This window comes from Pleurodeles waltl, chromosome 8, assembly GCF_031143425.1.
Source record: "Pleurodeles waltl isolate 20211129_DDA chromosome 8, aPleWal1.hap1.20221129, whole genome shotgun sequence".
Classification (NCBI taxonomy): domain Eukaryota; kingdom Metazoa; phylum Chordata; class Amphibia; order Caudata; family Salamandridae; genus Pleurodeles; species Pleurodeles waltl.
The window spans coordinates 1,439,659,408-1,439,677,301 of NC_090447.1; the positions used below are offsets into that span (position 1 = coordinate 1,439,659,408).

General features: G+C 41.4%; 1 protein-coding gene across 1 annotated transcript in view; it reads left to right on the forward strand.

Annotated features, from left to right (window-relative positions):
* The window catches only part of BACE2 (beta-secretase 2), a 213,070-nt gene that overhangs the window by 175,875 nt on the left and 19,301 nt on the right, over positions 1 to 17,894 (forward strand). Inside the window, exons 7-8 of the mRNA XM_069202588.1 lie at positions 7,127 to 7,276; positions 8,987 to 9,155. Of these exons, the coding sequence (XP_069058689.1) occupies positions 7,127 to 7,276; positions 8,987 to 9,155 (319 nt within the window). The remainder of the gene's footprint in view (positions 1 to 7,126; positions 7,277 to 8,986; positions 9,156 to 17,894) is intronic.

The following is a 17,894-nucleotide window of genomic DNA, read 5'->3' on the forward strand; positions in this document are numbered from 1 at the left end:
GCTAGTGAGAGAGAGGACCATCTGTTGTGTCCTGTTTGGTGAGAAGTCAATCAGCTGACCCCTCTGTTCACTGTACATGGCCACAACAGAGCAAGAAGCCTACTGGTGCGAGTAGGTAGCACAGATTGCCAGATCGCCTCTCCTCAATGCTGTTTAGCACCTGGGACCAGGACCCGTCACTCAAAGTTGCACCCGAGTCTGCTGGACTTGGGAGAGCCATCAGAGTGCCTCTTGGTCGCCCAAAAGGCAAGTTATCACCCAAGGTAGGTTTCTGCTGTAACCGCAACACCGGGTTACTGGTAATCCAGTGGCCACTGGATTTCTACTATCCTGGATAACTGGGGGTAACTAACACCGCATTACAAATATGAGTGATCATGAAAAAATAATGGGAAATACCACCTTAAAAAACCTCCAGTCAAAAGCTGGTGATAAAAATTCCTGAAATTGTGGAGAGTAAAAGAACAGCTGTTAACAATACAAACAGGACCAACATCACAATGCAAAAAACAATATGTGCACTGTTTGAGCTGAAGAAATAGAATCACACACACATGCTTATATGACAAGACTTAAGAAAACGGCCTTGGATGGGTGAAGCTTGCATAGGTTGACTGGAGTTGCTGTTACTTGCATTGCACAGTAAACCACCATTGATGCAGCACTTTTAGGCCATTATATTGTGCTATGCCAGATCCATGTACTACTACGTTAAATGATGCAGTATGAGGATGGAAACTAGGCCACCGATCAGTGACTTAAAGTGCATAATGAGAGCCTGGATTGACAGAGTAGGGCTGGAAACCATAAACATGTTTAAGTTAATGTTAACAAAAGATCTCCAGTGGGGAAAAAATAGTAACTGCAGGGAACAAAAACCTCCTACTGGGTCCACAGTTTGAACTTCTTCGAAGAAATCCCTTGTTTGGGTTATCTTAACTAGAAAAAAGTGATTGACTTGATCCAGCGTTTCCTGGGCCTCCATTAGGTGACCTGATGGTCACTTCATGGTTCTATTAAATAAACGCCCTATACTTTTGTATTATGACAAAGACTTCAAGTGTCACAGAAGACTGTGGTGAGGCTGCTTGAGCATGAGAAGGACCATTTTCCACTACCCAATCACAGCTTTCCTTGGGTACAAGTGTAGGTGAGTCCTTTAGGTGCAATGACTATTCACAAGACATCTAGTTACGAATGTATTGAGTTGAACTCCTACATTTATTGTATAAACTGATCAACAGGTAACTGGGAGACACTGCCTCTTTTTGCATTACATCATCATCCTCATTTTTTGCTGGTTTCTAAACTTTTCAAACTGTTGTCCAGTGCCCAGTATCTGCTCTAACCTCTAAAACATGTATAAATCGACATCTACTAATGTCAAAAAGGGAAACATGGCTTCGAGACTACCATTATAGCTTGACTGCTGCAATGTAAAAACTGAAGTGTAAAATCCTCCCTTTTTAATATTACGTCAGCCCTATATAAGTATTGCGGGCCCATAAGGTAGAAAAATTAATGTTCCCATGAAAATATATTTTCACTGAGGCAGGCCTGTCTGCCCTCTGTAGAAAACCAGAGTACAGATTAAATTACCAATACTGCTATCTCCGGAATAGGAAACACTATTAAAAAAATAGTGGTTTGATTATTTTTCTAGTTATTAAAAATCGAATTGTGATGAAGTCAGATTTGTAATAAATATTATAGAAGAGTAACGTTTAGAAAGTTACCCTTTACCTACCTGAAATCTCAGAGGGATAATTAGCATGAGCCTTTGCCTGCTTCCAGCCTGTGCTCAAGCCCGGAAAAAGGTGTGAAATTCCTCCCAGAAGCAAATAGGCTGACCAGAAAGGGCAGAGATAATGCACACAGGATATTCTGAGTGGGAGCTGTGGGAATCCTGTTGATGTCACACTGTCTATTCCTGCCTGACAGGTGTGTTGAGCCACCTGTAAAACTTGGGTCACATTTGAAAGGGAGAGAACAGGATTCCAAGACTATTCTTGGGTATCTATCCCCTGTGCCTGATGAATAAACCTACTTTTGTCCTACCAGGCTCTGTTTCTGGGATTGTTGTGGTTAAAGTGCCTCATTCAAACTGAATGTTGGATGTGGGTAAGACACTCCCACACGTCCCCCCAGCCTTCTAGAACCCAAGTTTAGTGTGGTGAAAGACTTCACCATCTTCAAAATGCCTCGGTAAGCAGAGTTTTTGGGCCTATTTACAATAAGACAAACAGGAACTACTGAATAATGGGTGCGGTTGCCCCCAGGAACTTGTACCTTATTGAACCTCATTAGTTCGGTAGTGCTCAGGACTCAACACCTCCACTAGCTGGAGCCAAGCATAAATGTGGTACCTCAAGGCACCTTCATGAGAATGCTGCTAACTTTGTGAAAGAATACTAGGTAGACTGAACCTGCTGCACTTTGCTTTTGTGACCTGTGAGCACCTGAGGAGGTTGAACCCCCTTTCACGTGAAATCAATGAAATCCAAGGACCGAAAGATCTCTTAGGATCGTAAGGCTAATCCCAGTGTGGCTGCATAACCAAGTTGAAGCAGACATTCCTGTAAAGAATACTAGCTGATCAGTGGTAACTGGAAATGGACTGGACTTTGCTGTTACCCTCTGCCTGTCACCCTGAGAGTCTCTAAATGTGCTGTCCCCGAGGTCTTTGTGGGCTTTGGAAGTGTACTACTGTGGCTGTTTGGGCGCAAAAACGAAATTTGGGAACTTTTTAAAAAAACCTTGGTTCCAGAGTTTCAAGGGGACTCACCATGAAACGTATTCTACCAGCAGTTCCACAGAGTCAGATTGAATTTCTGGTTTGTCTGGCAGGTAGAAGGATTCTTCCTTGGAAAAAAAACAACATTCCTTATCAGATTGGGACTTGGAAATCTTTTCGAACTTCTCTAATTCCAAACCCTAGCAGGCCAATCTACTTGGCGAATCTGACGCTCCCTACTCCATCACAGTCAACCTCAAATCTTGACCAGATCCCAGTTGCCACAGCCATTGACTACTGTTCATGTTTTGCACAGTTTCATGCTATTTTCATTTAAATCTTTCCAGGTTATAGATGGGCAATAAACACCCAAACCAGAAGATAAATTGTAGGAGGCTCAGCATTTTTCCACACCTTTGTAATAAGGAGGCGAGCTATTGCAAGTGAGCTAAAGATGAGGTACACCTCCGTTAGTTCACCCTCAAAAGATTGCTCCTACCCAAGAAGCATATTAGAGGGGGTAATTCGGATCTCCTGCCCAAGTATTTGTTTCCAATATGACTCTGTTCCCTTCTGGAGATACTGCAGTTTAATACAAATATAAAACCTATGCAGCGTATCTGCTGGGCCTTCCCCTCATCTGGGACATTTATCATTCTCCCTCTTACCCCCATCCAAAGAGCTTAGCGGGAGTGAAATAGTCTAAAGAGCTTTATAATGCTTTGCTTGCAAACTAGATGAGAGGAGCACCTTCCTTCCTATTGCTATAGCTGTTTGTATATCTGCATCTTACTCCCCTGGATTCCGTATCCAAGTAGCTTCCTGATGCTCTAGGTCATCGGGTACAGTATTTATTAAAGTCTTATAAATGGAGCCGATTATACAAACACCCTACAAAATAATGTCCAGCAGGGGGACCTTCTCCAAATAAATAATATCCTGATTAATTCCATTCAGAAAATCTTTTAATTGTAGATACTTGAAGAAGGTATGGTGTCCTTAACCATAATCCTGTTGAAACTCACCAAAAGAGCAAAGCTGATCTGTTGAATAGAAATCCCCCAATTTATTAAGAGAAGATTGTTCCCATTAACCGCAGATGGAATCGTAAGATATTATTGGAAATGGCGTTGAATGCCAGAGAGGTGTATATACTTTGTTGTTTTACATCCAACAGCTTGCGGACTTTGTACCATGTATTCCAGCCTGCAATCAAAGCCACCCTCTGCCCCTTTCAGAAAACAATTGAGCTCCAGCGTGTTGCCCCTCTTTGCAGCAGGGCCGCCCTCGGCCCTAACACTAGCAGGGAAAGTGAGTGCTAATGCCCCTTTTTTTAAGACATTCATAATTGTGATGCAGTGGGCCTCTTACGCTCCTGGGACCAAGGAGTGCTTCACTGGTGGTTGCTTCACTAATGATAGCTAGTACCTTGCGAAGAGGACAGTCTCATCTGCCCTTTGTTAAATATGGAGGCCCCCATCCTGTCCTGTCCATCGGCACTGCAGAATAATCTATGAACTGCAGATGAGAACATTGTATATCAGTTAAAATATCCGGGTTTGTTGGAAATGTCTTTTCAAAGGTATTTGTGTTAAGCGTCTGGAGTTGTGCTTTCTGCAAATCCCCGCTGCATTTCCAGAAAAGGGAAAATATATAAGATATTCTAGAGATGTTGACTGATCCTATTGAATAGATAAAGAAATTGGCATCATTAAATCTATACCCAGATGCAGTGATCTCCTGTATCCTTCTCATTTCCCTAAACACTTTCCTAAACCCCGGGGCAGGTGAGTCCAACTCATCTTCACTGAAAAGTAACAAACCTCCCCTACTGACTACTTTGTCAGAATTACGAGCACATTGGATACTTTGGTACACGTAATCTAAGTCTGCACATTAAATAAGAGAACAATTTAGAAGTAATTCGGTTTTAATTCTGGTGTTTGGCATTGTTATGGTTTGCTCTTTGTCTAAATGAGTGACAGAAGAGCCTCCTAAAGAAACACATTCCTTGGTAGAGTATCATTTAATAATCCTTTTGGTCACCTTCAATGTTTGAAGCGCTATTTTAGCACATTAAACTGTTTTGCTCTTACTGGAGAACTATCCATTCCATAATCTTGAAGATTTATCATTGCATAAAACTGTATTAGAAAATTATAGCTGCTTCCGAGCAGGCATGAGTATGTACAATAAATATAGTAACTTTTTATTTGTAAGGCACATCATTGGAACGTACAACTGTTATTGGCCAAAAGATAAAGTATGTTTGACTTTGATTTAATATAATCTTATAACAAACAACTAATAAGCATGACTAGATAACCTACCACAGGCAAAGCCAAAAGGTCTTGCCTTCGGAACCCATCGACTTTGCCAATGACTACATCAGTGGTGCCCAACCTGTGGTCCTGGGACCCCTGGGGGTCCAGAAAGCCTCCTGAGGGGGTCCCCAACTGCTTAGCATATTAAATATTAACAGATTAGGTCCCCAGCTTTGAGTAATGACGTAGGTGGGGGGCCTCATATTCCAATAATGCTTCCATGGGGCTCCCCAGGTTCCAGTAATGATAAAGTGGGGTCCATAGAGATCAAAAGGTTGGGAACCACTGGTGTACAGCATTAGTAAAACAGTTTTTTTTAATGCTGTGCCGCATCAGTCACAAAGGTACAACGAGGCAGCTGCTCCTGGTGGCCACTTCATCCCATACGCTTGAATGTGTGCACCTACGAAATTACACTGGCACCGTTTTGGTTCTATTATTTACTTATTCAAGCTCGAATGGTAAATTTAAAAAACAAATTGGAGCAGTGTGAAAGCTTTTTGTTTTTTTTTTTGCTTTTTTTCCCCCGTTTTATTAAAGCAGAGCAGCTGTTACCAATTTTCTGCTGCACCCTCCCCAATGTTTTTTTTTTTTTTTTTTTTTAAACTGTGGGCAAGCATGTTTTGTGGGAGTAACCAGGGGTGAACAGAGGGGATAAAATAGAAATAGCGCTCTGTGGGAAAAGAAGGGAAAGCCAGTCAGCATCCAAGACAACAGTGAGTCACACGGGAGTCTAAACGAGAAGTACATGAGTGAGAGAGCAATACAGAGTGCAGATGGCTGGGGAGAAGCACACGAGGGAGAGCGTGCAGCACATGAGCGAGACCACTATTTGGAGCATGAGTAGTGACACACACGAGGGAGAGAGCTTAAAAATGAATGCACTCTCATGGCGTGCTTGACGTAAAAGTAGTAGTAGTTACATAAAGGGGTCCATGGAAAGATGCAAGTCAGCCAATAAAAAGGATGGTAAAGAGGCTGTGCTAAGGGGGAAGGACTAACCGAAGAAGAAAATGATAAGCCATCAATATAGTAAACCAGTAAGAGTATCAAAGTATTTGTAAGGTGTAAGCCTACTGTACGTTTTTGGGAAGCCAATAAAAGGTCTTTCGAAAACAGAGCTTGTGCTGTCTAATGCATGAGAACTTAACATAATAACGAATAGAAAGAAAAAGATACTGGTAAAGTATTAGCCAACTATCCCTGGCACTTAAGTGCACTCCGTTCTTAGGCATATGTGCACATATGATCAGGCATCATGCGCACGTGTTCAAAAACCATTGGCTGATGTTGGCTGACCACCAGCCCATGCTGTATTCTGTGATGGGCGGAAGCAGAAGTGCTTGACAGCTAAGCACACTTCTAGAGAAAGGGAACTGGCCCAAATCTCCTCTGTGCAGTTATTTTTAATTAAGATTTGTTATTTCCTGAGACTGATGATACCATTAAAGCTGTCTCTAGGCTAGACCTAAATATGTGCACACATAGTTTAGCTCACATGATTTTTTTATGGATCACCTAGTTTGTTTTAAATTACAGATAATTAGAAATGTTTAAATTACACTTCATTCAAAACCTTTTCAGATGTCCCACGTGAAATTGTTTCAAATGTGTGGATAAAGAAAATTCTAATTGTTGAACTGTAACAATCCATATATGCTTACTACTGTGTAAGCCGGCAACTTGACCAATGTGTTTAAGTAGTATGTCGGGATATGTTTTAGCTGCTCTTTTACCATTGTTTCCTGATGAAGGCTAGAATGTCACATAAGGATTATACAAGAAGTTGGTGGAGGGGCTGGAAATATGAAGTCTTGTAGGTTTTCATACAATTCTGTTATTTAGCAACACTCTTAACTGGAGAGCACACCAGGCATTGAGCCACGTTTTGCCCCATAATAGTAGGAAATATTTTGCATGTTCAGCTTATCAGGAACCCAAACAAACAACTCCATTATGTTTCTGCTCAATTTATTTACCATTATATTTAATGGTGAGGCTTTAGAGTTTCTGTTGAAGAGCCTGAGAGTTGGTTTAAAGGAAGTACAATGTCCTTGATCATTAACAGATCCGGGGCTTTGTAAGCGATTTCTGGACTGGCGGCCAGCTTGCATGCTGGGATAAAGCGGAGAAGCCATGGACTTATTTCCCTGAAATCTCCATCTACCTAAGAGGGGTGAACTCCAGCCAGAGTTTCCGGATCACCATCAAACCACCGGTCAGTAGTATCAGTGACTTCACGTTATTATTTTTGTTGTATTGATTTTTTCTCTGGCTTGTCGTTCCTTTTATAAACTGTGAAGTGTAGACATGACGTATTGTGGAACTGGCTTCACAATATACTTATGTTATGTTCCATCTGTAAATTTTTAATTGTTGTTTTGTGTATATTATGTACCAGATTGATTAAGTACATTTCCGAAGCATCAGTAGGCACCTACAGGTTCCTACTTGCAGGGTTAAGTGGGTTTTACAAATGCCAATTGTTAGTCGGCCAGAGATTTTCAGTGTTGGTTCAGGATGTCCCCCACAACATGCTTCCTGTAATCTTCCTCCTTAGCAATGACATCACAACACCGGCTTTCTTCAAAACCTTGTGCCTAATGAAGGCTCACATAGGTATCCATCATATCGAAGAGATACTGGAAAGCCCTTCAATAAATTGCTTATATTTGGCAAACAAGCGGATACTGCAATAATGTACAGTTTAAATGACACAAACACTGTGTTTGCAAGACTTAATCCTGCTGTGCTAGTCACTCTCTTGCAAGCACTATTATCATCGACCTCATAGGGGTTACGCCCTTGTCTGTGCATCAACTAAGAGAACAAAGTAACACATACAAAGGAGAGAGAAAGTTGGAATAAAGTGAGAAAAGTTACACTGGGAAAAAATGAAAGGATCAGATAAGCCTTCGATTTTGTAGTATGGAACATTTATACCCCATGGAGATGGGAAGACCGGTGCTGTCCCTATAAACAGTAAGCAATTGCCTCGCAATAAAATAAAAATGAACCACTGATGTTTGCTCTAATTTTGTTAAGGTCCGAATTGCTACTGCAATTTAATTCCAGTGTTTTGTGATTTCTCCCGCGAAAGACTGATTACAAAACATATAGACCCACGACTGTCTATAATTACTAACGAGCAGGACATAGGCCCATAATTATTATCGTATTTCGAAGAGGATGTCCACGATGAGTGCATACAACAAAATGAACGGATTCTCTTTTTTTTACCATTTGGACTTAAATGGCTAATATACATCCAAAATTACATTTTCAAGGTTTTAGACATCTTAAACTTTGGGACCACTAATAATCATGGCTTTCTTCTTGCCGCTGCTTTTGCAACTTTGTCACATAGATGGGGACAAAAATTGTGATCTACGACATTGTCGGCCAGGCCAACAACTTAAAGTACCCACTCGATACGGAGAGCCAGCACAGCTATCACAAATTTTTAATTTTGAGAATTTTATGTATCCTGTGCAGTACAGGTAGCATGAGTTTAACCTCAATTAGACCAAATTCCCCCAACATATGAAATTGCGCAGCCAACACTTGGTGTATTCAGCCTGCGCCTAAGTGCAAAATTAAGGCATACAAAAAAAAAAAAAAATCAAAGAAGTTGATTCGCTACATTTTTCTAATCGCATGAACATGAGCCACATTCTGTTTTAATCCTTGCATATAATCCTTTTGCTACTTAAAAGCTCCTTGGAATTGTTTTAAAGCACGCATGTTGATTCAGAAACTGGGTCTCTTGCTCTTGGGAGCTATGCAGACAAAATGGCCAGCTTGATATTCTATGCAGTGCATTAGTTCATTGCACCGTCTCCATTATTTACTGTACTTGGAATAACTAGAGTGAAATTGTGTTTTTAAGATTTCCATTGTAATATTTGATCAACTGTTTACTTTCCAGCTTTACATCCAGTACATACTATCAGTCCAGGGCTCCATGGACTGCTACCGCTTTGGCATATCCCCTTCGACCGGGGCTCTAGTGGTTGGTGCTACAGTTATGGAAGGCTTCTACGTCATCTTTGATAGGGCGCAGAAGAGAGTGGGCTTTGCAGTGAGCACTTGTGCAGGTAATGGCGAAAACGTTTGAACATGGGATCCAATCAAAGGCGTCACTTCATTCATATGTTTGAGTCTTCAAAGATCTGTCGTTTGTAATTGTCCTGAAAGACGTCCTCTTTAACAAAGCTTTCTAACTTCCTATGATCTCTAATTCTTATCAGGTGTCTTGAAGCTGCCGCCGTAGTGTGTTGGCACTATAGGGAAAACAAAAGCTATGTCTCGTTGCTGTGTAATTCCAGCTCTCATGACTCAGCCCAGCCTCCCCATCCCCTCACCGAGCCACCTGGACATCCTCTAGGCTCTTTCTGTACCCCCCCCCCCCCCAAGCCACCTCCTTAAACGCGCCCCATTGCTTTATACTTTAGAAATCTGCTTACATACATAATGTTTGAGGTAGTGTCCAAGGTCCATGACAATATTGAAAATATCAGTGTCTTAATTTATTTCACACCTTTATCCAGCCTGGTACCATGGAGTGCCTAATGACATTGGGTCCCACAACTCTCCTAATGAGTGTGTGCCTAGGATCCCTAGCAGTCAGTGCTCAAGGTAATCATTCCACTACAGAAAGTAAGGTGGCCAGCTAAGACTTTTTGGGTAAACATGTGGGAAACAGACTGATGCCCAACTCAAGAGAAGGTTTTCTTAATTATTCATATCTATGAAATATATTTCACAGTGTAAACAAGTCAGGTGAAATAGAAAGTGTACAATACTCCATACACATTACACAATTCAATGAGCCAGTGAACGCTTTGAGAAGAGATATGTAAAGAAAACAGGACACAATCAAAACTGTTGTAGAACACAATACAGTTTTCACTGTAGGGCCCACATCTCAACACTAAATAATTTTAATATGAATCTGTAATGTTCACAGAATTATTATTCTTACGAAACACTATTGATCGCAGCCACTGACAGTTATTAGAAAAAAAACACCCAGCAGAGAAGGCAAAGTGGCAATGAAATGCGTTTGTGTAATGTCATTGTGTTTTTATGTTGGGGTTCCCCAGTGAGTAGCTCGTGAGCTAATAGTAGCTCTCCAGGTAGCTTTACGTAGTTGTGTGTACAGCCCAGCCCACGACATTAGACCTTTATGACAATTTGAATCAATATATGTCTACCAAAATTGAAAAGTGTATATTCGATGAAAAAAGTGTCTATTTCTAGATCTCATAAGTTGATGTTTGGAGAAAAATGGTTGAATTTCCGATTTCATTTCTCATTCGGCCACTCCAACCACTAAGTTGGGTAACAACAATCACCTGTTATTTCAACGACCAAGATGCACTTTAAGGTGAATGTGTGTTTCAGAAGTGCACACTATATGTTCTGTTCTATTTAAAGTTAATATTTGATAAATCATTCAACATTAGGGGGCCTTTTGCATAGGTAAATTACCTTTTTGGCTGTTATGTATTACTCATTTTGTTTTTTAAACAAATTACAGTTTTTTTTTAAATACTCATTTAAAACATTTAAAAATGATAAAGCCTTTTTTATGTTACTGCTGGCATTCCCACCTCATGAAATGAGGTGATCACTGCTAATAATATTTCATGAGGTGTTCATTAATGCAGTCGTGACTAATATGGTCATTATTACAACACTAATAATAGTGGCTTGGGATTCTTTTCATCGAACATAAGTAACTCTTATTAGAGAACAGGTTGGTGACCTATGTTTCTTCTGTGTTTTATTTTGTTATGTTGTGCACTATCACTTGCAAGGGTATTGTGCTGCTGATACAATAGCTAGAAATCTCAACAATGTGTTATTGACAAAGATGTATGATTTTAGTTAACCAAAATAGAGGACCTTACAACCTTCTAGCCATAATGGTTTGTTTTTTATCTCCTAAAGTTAAAGATGTTTGCAAACATAAATGCTCACTATATTGGTTAAGGTAACAAACAGCATGCACTACTGCTATCAGTCTCATGCTTGCCTACAAGGCAAGGGATAGTGTTAGTGTGTACATGGTTGTACAATGGAGGTAAGGAGGCTTTGAATGTGAGATGGCATGAGGTAGCAAGTGCCTAGGAACACATGGGGCTCAGAGTAGATAAGTGAGGTCCCTAGGTCCAACTAGCTAGTCAAGAGACCAACAAAGAAATTGAAAATAGTAAATGTTTGTGCAAGAGGGTTGTGCCTTCTACTGCGGCGCTTGAGGTGCTCAAAAGATGTCAACCAACATCTTTTGAGGTTGAGTGCACAACAGCTTGCCACAGGAAGAGCAGGCTCAGGCTACTTTAGGCCTTCTGTTGGTGCATGACTCAGTAGGTCTGCCTGTGGGATGCCACCCAATAGTGCAGTTGTGGGAAGGCGTGAGAGAGAGGGCATATATACGGTTTATCTCAACCCCCTGAAGGCACTTTTAAACCACCCAGGGAGTATATACACTTGACGGGGCTGACCTAGAAGCAAACCACGAGTGGGACACTGTTAGGCAACCAGAGCACAGGTTATCAGGTTTGGGGTGGGGAATGTAGAGGGGATAAGAAAGAAGCAAGGCAGCTTGACAGATCTTCAACTGGACTCTGGCTTAGCCCCAGCCACCAAGACTAGAGGGAAGTGGTTGTTCTGACACCCTTTTCCTAAAAGGCCAAAGTATCTCCTGTCATACCTCCTTTTCATGCAGTCCCTCACTCAACTACTCATTTAGTTAGGGGCCTGATTTTACATGTATGTGGTTGATGCCCACTCAAATTCAGCTTATCCCATCCACTGCGGATTAGCTGCCCTACTCAGAATTCAAAAGGCCTAACAGACTGATAGTCACCTGGCTGGGCCATGATCCCGTCCAGATATGGGCAGCCCACCTCTGCTGTACAAGGCCCTTTTAAATTTGTAAGGGCTCGTAGAGCCTGCCCTCGGGTTCACAAACCATACAGACTCCTTGACTTATCATGGATAGTCCAATGTGTGCACAGATTTCCTTCTGGGTGCACTAATCTCGTTCTGGATGCACAAACCATGAGGAAGGTGCAGTTACAAGTCCAAGACACGTGCTGTGGGTTTGTACTCCTTTACCCATGGCTCGCTGACCTCTGGTGCGGCACTAGGGGATGCAGACCCTGCCCTTGGGTCTGTGAACCCTATCTCAAAACAGTTTTTATTTTGGGATCACCAATCCCACCACCGAAGCCAAAGGCGTAAAGGATTCTACTCCTGTCCTCTTTTGGCTCTCTCTTCCGAGATCCCAAGTTCTGCAATGGAGACCACAATACTTTTCCTAAGTTTTGAACAGCCAGTATAAGAGTTTGCTGGCTGAAAATGATCGATGGGCAAAAAAAGTTCCCTTATCCAATCCTATTTGAATATTTCTTTACAATTTGGATTAATTGTCCGACCTCTACATTTTACCCCTTTCAAGCCCACCTATTTTTTTATACACTTACTTGAGTAAAGATCTTCTTTCCGGTCAAAGTTGGTGCAATTCCTTTCAGCATTTTTTCCTATTTGGGAAAAAATCGTATGAGAATTAAAATGGAAAATGACACTTTTATGAGTCCCAACCCCCTTTGTTTTTTGGGCTCCTACTTTCCGGAGGTGCACGAAACATATACCTTTCCAAACCCAAAATAGTTGAACCTTTTTACTGGATAGGTTTGTAGAGACTTGTCGAACGGCACCAAAGTATAAAGAAAACAAATGCATATATGCGTGCGTATGTGTGTGTGTGTATGTATGTATATGTGGTTTAAAGTATGTTGGGAGCACCATATGTGAAACAAAGAAAAGGATCCTTGAACATATTTGTGCCACCATCAACACAGACCGAAGTTATGCCAAGGCTAAACATATGGAGCTGGCACATGATAGCCAATGGGAAACAATGACTTTTTATGCAATTGACCATGTCCCCATAAGTGAACGAGGAGGGGATAGAGAAAAGAGACTACGACAATTAGAGTCTAAACACATCATGGAGATTCGAACTCTGACCCCTCTGGGGATGAATCAGGATGAGGAATTATTTGTACATTTGTAATTTCTTATGGTAGCCACTGTAAATAATTACAAAAACACTGTTTGTTCTATCTTGAAGCACTTGCAGCTAATATTCAGTTTGGTTGATGATTTAGTTTTTTTATCATGGGGTGAGAAACGGATATTATGTCACAAACACACATTTATGAGGTGTACCAACATATTGGTTAAATTATTTTTGTTTGCCGGTAACTACAACTCCCAGAATGCAGCATTATAAGCTTATAGTGCACTAGTCAATAATTGAATTCATTTGGAGATTATGGGCGAGTTTTAGTTGTGCAGAGTGTAGTTGTTAAGCTTAACAGGCAGAGAGAAGCAGTTTTAAAGTGTATTTAGAAATATGTTGGGTTCAAATGTGTTATTTGGAGATATAAATGTGGAAACAGGAACCCCTTACCGGAAATGCCTGTGATCAAGGTCTCTCAGACCGAAACGCATTGGCAGGTGATTGTTGAGCTGTAAACTAAGATAATGGAGCCTCAATAAATGAATCTTTTTGAACTAAGAGATCCCGGAGTGCGGTCGTTTGTGAAGAATTTCATGAATGTTGTTGTTTATTTATATATATATATATATATATATATATAGTATATCCTACCACTACTTACTTGCATTGTAATGTCCCATGTGAAGCAGTGACTTCCAATACACATGTCCAAAAACTTAACTGAGGTATAGTAGCTCCCAATGTGGAGACCCTATGGACAAGGAGTAATTGAGTAACCACAAATGTAACCTTAGACAGCTGGTCAATAAAATTAGATGACTCGCCTTTTAATCTGTAAAAGAGAAAGATAAAATGTTTTCCTGTGATTGTGTTCCTTCGAAAGATAGTGTGCTGTGCCTTAAGGCTTTGATTAGGTTTAATTGGGACTTATTGACTTCCAGGTCACCTTGTATTTGGTCTAGCATTCATGAGACTCATCTACACCTCTGTACTCTGTCCCAATATGGTTATTCTTTGGTACTGTGTCCTTTATGATGTTACGTTGGTGGATTCCGAGATCAGCAAACTGTCAGTGGTGTGACAAGATGGGAAGTGTTGGATTTCCTGTCAATACCAAAATGCAAATTAGGCATTACATTGTAAGGCTTGTGCTGGTGTAGATTAAATATATTTGTAAAACCCCACAATGCTGCTACCTGTATTTACAACTAAAAACAGTGGTCCTTACTTTCAGCTTACATATTTAAGAGGACATTTGGTACAACACTTTCTTCTCTGTATGGTCCGGAGAGTTGTGATGTAGCTTTTATATAAAGCTTACTACACCTGTATGGGGCACTGGGGTGCTTGCCCACATGGGTAGCAAGGTACACTGTGCGATGTGTGTGTGGTTGGAAGTGTTGTGTATTGTAAGTATTTATGTGAAGCATTTAATGTTGGACCTGATTCCCAGAGAGGTGCTTTAATCTCCTTTTGGGACCTAGCACTCAGTAGTGTGGTTATGTGAAGACATAAGAGGGCGCATGCAATTTTTATTTAGAACCCTCAAGGCACTTTTAAAGCACCTAGAGTGTATATGCACTTGACATGGACCAAACCTCCACCGGGACACTTAAGCAACCAGATCGTAGGTTATTAGGAATGGGCCAGGAAGTGTGGAGGGACTAGAACACGTGGGCAACAACATTGCACTGTCCTTACCAGAGAGGCGACTGAGTGCTGTGTGCATTTGCAGCAAGACGGTAGGGTGATCACTGAAGGCTGAGCAATCCAAATGACACCATGTGCGAGGCAGGGATACTGTCAAATGAATACAGTGATAATGAGTGGATGAAATATTAGTTGGAGCAAGGGCAGCCATTGTTGATGAGGCTAGCAGCCATATAGATTTGAAAGAACACAGACACGTGAGTGAGGTAAGTGGTGGAAGAGAAATCAGGGTTGGCAACGCGAGGAGAAAGACCCAGAGTCTTCGCCTACTCGGTCTAAGCCAAAAGAGGCTATCTTTTTTTTTTTATACTGAGGTTCATTCCCCAGTTGCTCTTGAGCTCCTAAAGATGGACCCAAGTCCATTTGGGCGATCCCTAGTCTGGTTGCTGCTCAGACCTTAGATAGGCACCCTGCATATGAGAGGGTGAAACACGTAGGCCCTGGGTAGAGGTTGCTGCCCCATGCCAAAAAAAACTTAAATTGTCCACCCCGACTTAACCTTCTATCCTCACTCTCCATGTGAACCCAGTAATTTCTCTAAGATCCTAAAGGCCCTGGCTCTCTCTATAATTTGCATTTGGAGAGATTCTCTTTCCCTTTTAGAATTTCCTTCAATTCCACTCTCTCTCAATAGAGAAATGTCATCTAAAAGTTAAAAAAAACTGTGGTGGGAAAAAAACGTATTTAGCTTCCAAAGCTTTATCTACCGCACCAACATTGCAGATATTTTGTGTCACCGATTAATTTCCAGTCTTAGCCCCGTTCTCCTCTGATCATTAAACCTTTAAAAACACAACTTTCATTATGTCCCCACAAGTGACCCTCCATTCTTACCTACTCTTTGTAGCCCCTCCTCCCACTAGGAAGAAGCCTTTTGATGCAGACAGTAGTAGCCAGGGCAGTTGTCATTCCCTCTTCTAGCCCTGAATCAGCTGTCGCTCACATCACCCTGGAAAAGGGAAGCTACTGCCCACCGTATTCCTCCTAGGACTCTCCCCTTGAGACCCTGCAACAATGCGTTAGGGAAAATCAACCTGCCCCTGCGACTTCAAGTCTGGTCACAAGGCCCCCCTGTGGTAGTCTCCCTGATGACGCAGCCCTTGATCCTATCTTGCTGACCTCTAGGATTGCAAAGGTATCACTCGCAACATGTTGTATTAATGTGTGAAGAATTGGGGCCCTGTGAAGCCCATCCATCTGTTACCTTTACACCCGCTTCTAGTAGCGCACCCTGGCTATTAACTGCTAAGAGTTAACAAACAAGTTATCTAGTTTCGTCTGCTGGGGGCTAAAATGTGTTCTATTTTGTAATTTGCTTTGCCCCATCTATTGCTTCACTCCATTTGCACCGTTGCCTGGGCAGCCAGATGAAGTGTTTCCACAGAGCGGAGAAGAACCACACCAGATAAGGTGGCTTCCTCACTTGGGGCCTACAATGCGGTCGGCTTTGTAACTTGCTTTGCTCCAGTTTTGGTAGCGGGCACTTATTGTAAATTGAATGTTCAACATTAGTGGTTGCTTTACCCAGCCACACCATGTATCCTGCTCTGTATCATGCCGCAGTGTGCGTTGGTGTACACATGATGAACTTACCTCTTTTGCAAATGCACACTTCAGCCATGCTAGGGCGCTTGTTCACCCTCACGAAAAGCTGAAGTAGTTATCCCTTTCTACTCTTGGACCTATTATTTACCATCTGGTGACTCTCTGGGTTGTAGTCCGAAGCCAAGTAACTGAGATATGTTTCTGATGCATTCTACGTGTTTTAATGTCACAGAAGTCTGCACTGCGTAACAGTTGCCTACTAAAGATGGTCCAGAGAGATGGATCAATGAAGACACAAGCGGTAAAACTAAAGAAACTAGCACTTTCTGACTTTTATGTACATTGAAACTTAAATCAGTCCTGGTCCAAACCAGCTTTCAATAACCCTTCTGCATTCGAAAGAAGAATATTTGCTCACAGCTGCAGTAGAGGAGCTTGTGCCGGGCCCAATAAATGCCTCATGTCACGGTGCAGCTGCTCAACCTTGGTGCTTTGTGCCCTGGGCCCAGCCGGGGCCAACACACACCTATAATGGGTTTCCAAGAAGGTGCAATGGCAGACCTATCTATAGGGAGTCTCTTCTTAAGAGAAAGTTGTGGACGAGGAGGATTAATGATTATATGACTGAATCAGAGAGGTTTCATATTCATGAAGCTCCTTCTTTGAAAATATTCTTGGAAGGATTTTCATTATAACCAAAGTTTGTAGGTGCTTCTTCAAAGTGAAAATGCTTATTTTACTAGGCGACAGTAAGCGTCATTTCGTAGTGTTGTGCATTGATGGTTTATAATCTACATGTTCTGAATGCGAGGGAAGCTTGCACTTCTGTTAGCTGTACTGCGCCTGTTATGTATGTTTGCTCACATAGTATGATTTGACAGTGCACACACAGTGGTATTTTAATCCCGCCCCAGTCTGCTCCCCGTTACAACCCATCCCAGTGCATAAAAAGTATATTATTTTTTAGAAGTATTGAGATGCCAAGCAGCGTGCGGTGTATTCTTCTTAAATACCACAGGATGGCAGAGTAGTTACATAGTTAAACTCCAAAAATGTCGTAACTATTTCACATCCGAATAAATTAAAAGTACCACTTTATCAACCTGTCGTATATGTAGAAAATGTATATCTTGAGAATTCGCTAGGAAGAGAAATATATATTTACAATATGAAATGTATATTTTGGACTACCTCCAAGAAATCTTTTTTTCTACAGTGTTCAGTACTGTACACACAGCATGAAGGCTGGGATAGTCCATTCAGGGTGCAGAAACACATCAGTTATCAAGAGATTTATGAACTAAAATATACGGTGCTATTGGAAAATGACCCTCTCTGAAGGGTCACCCCAACATTTTTGCCTTCCTCCTCCTCTTTTTGTGACCTCATTTTTGTTGGCTTTTATGACTCGGGGCACTTTAACACTTCTAACCTGTGCTAACGTGCATGTCCTCTGTCCCTAAAACATCATAACATTGGCTCATGTGCAATTGGCATATTTAATTTACCTATAAGTACCTAGTACATTGCACTAGATGTGCTTTGA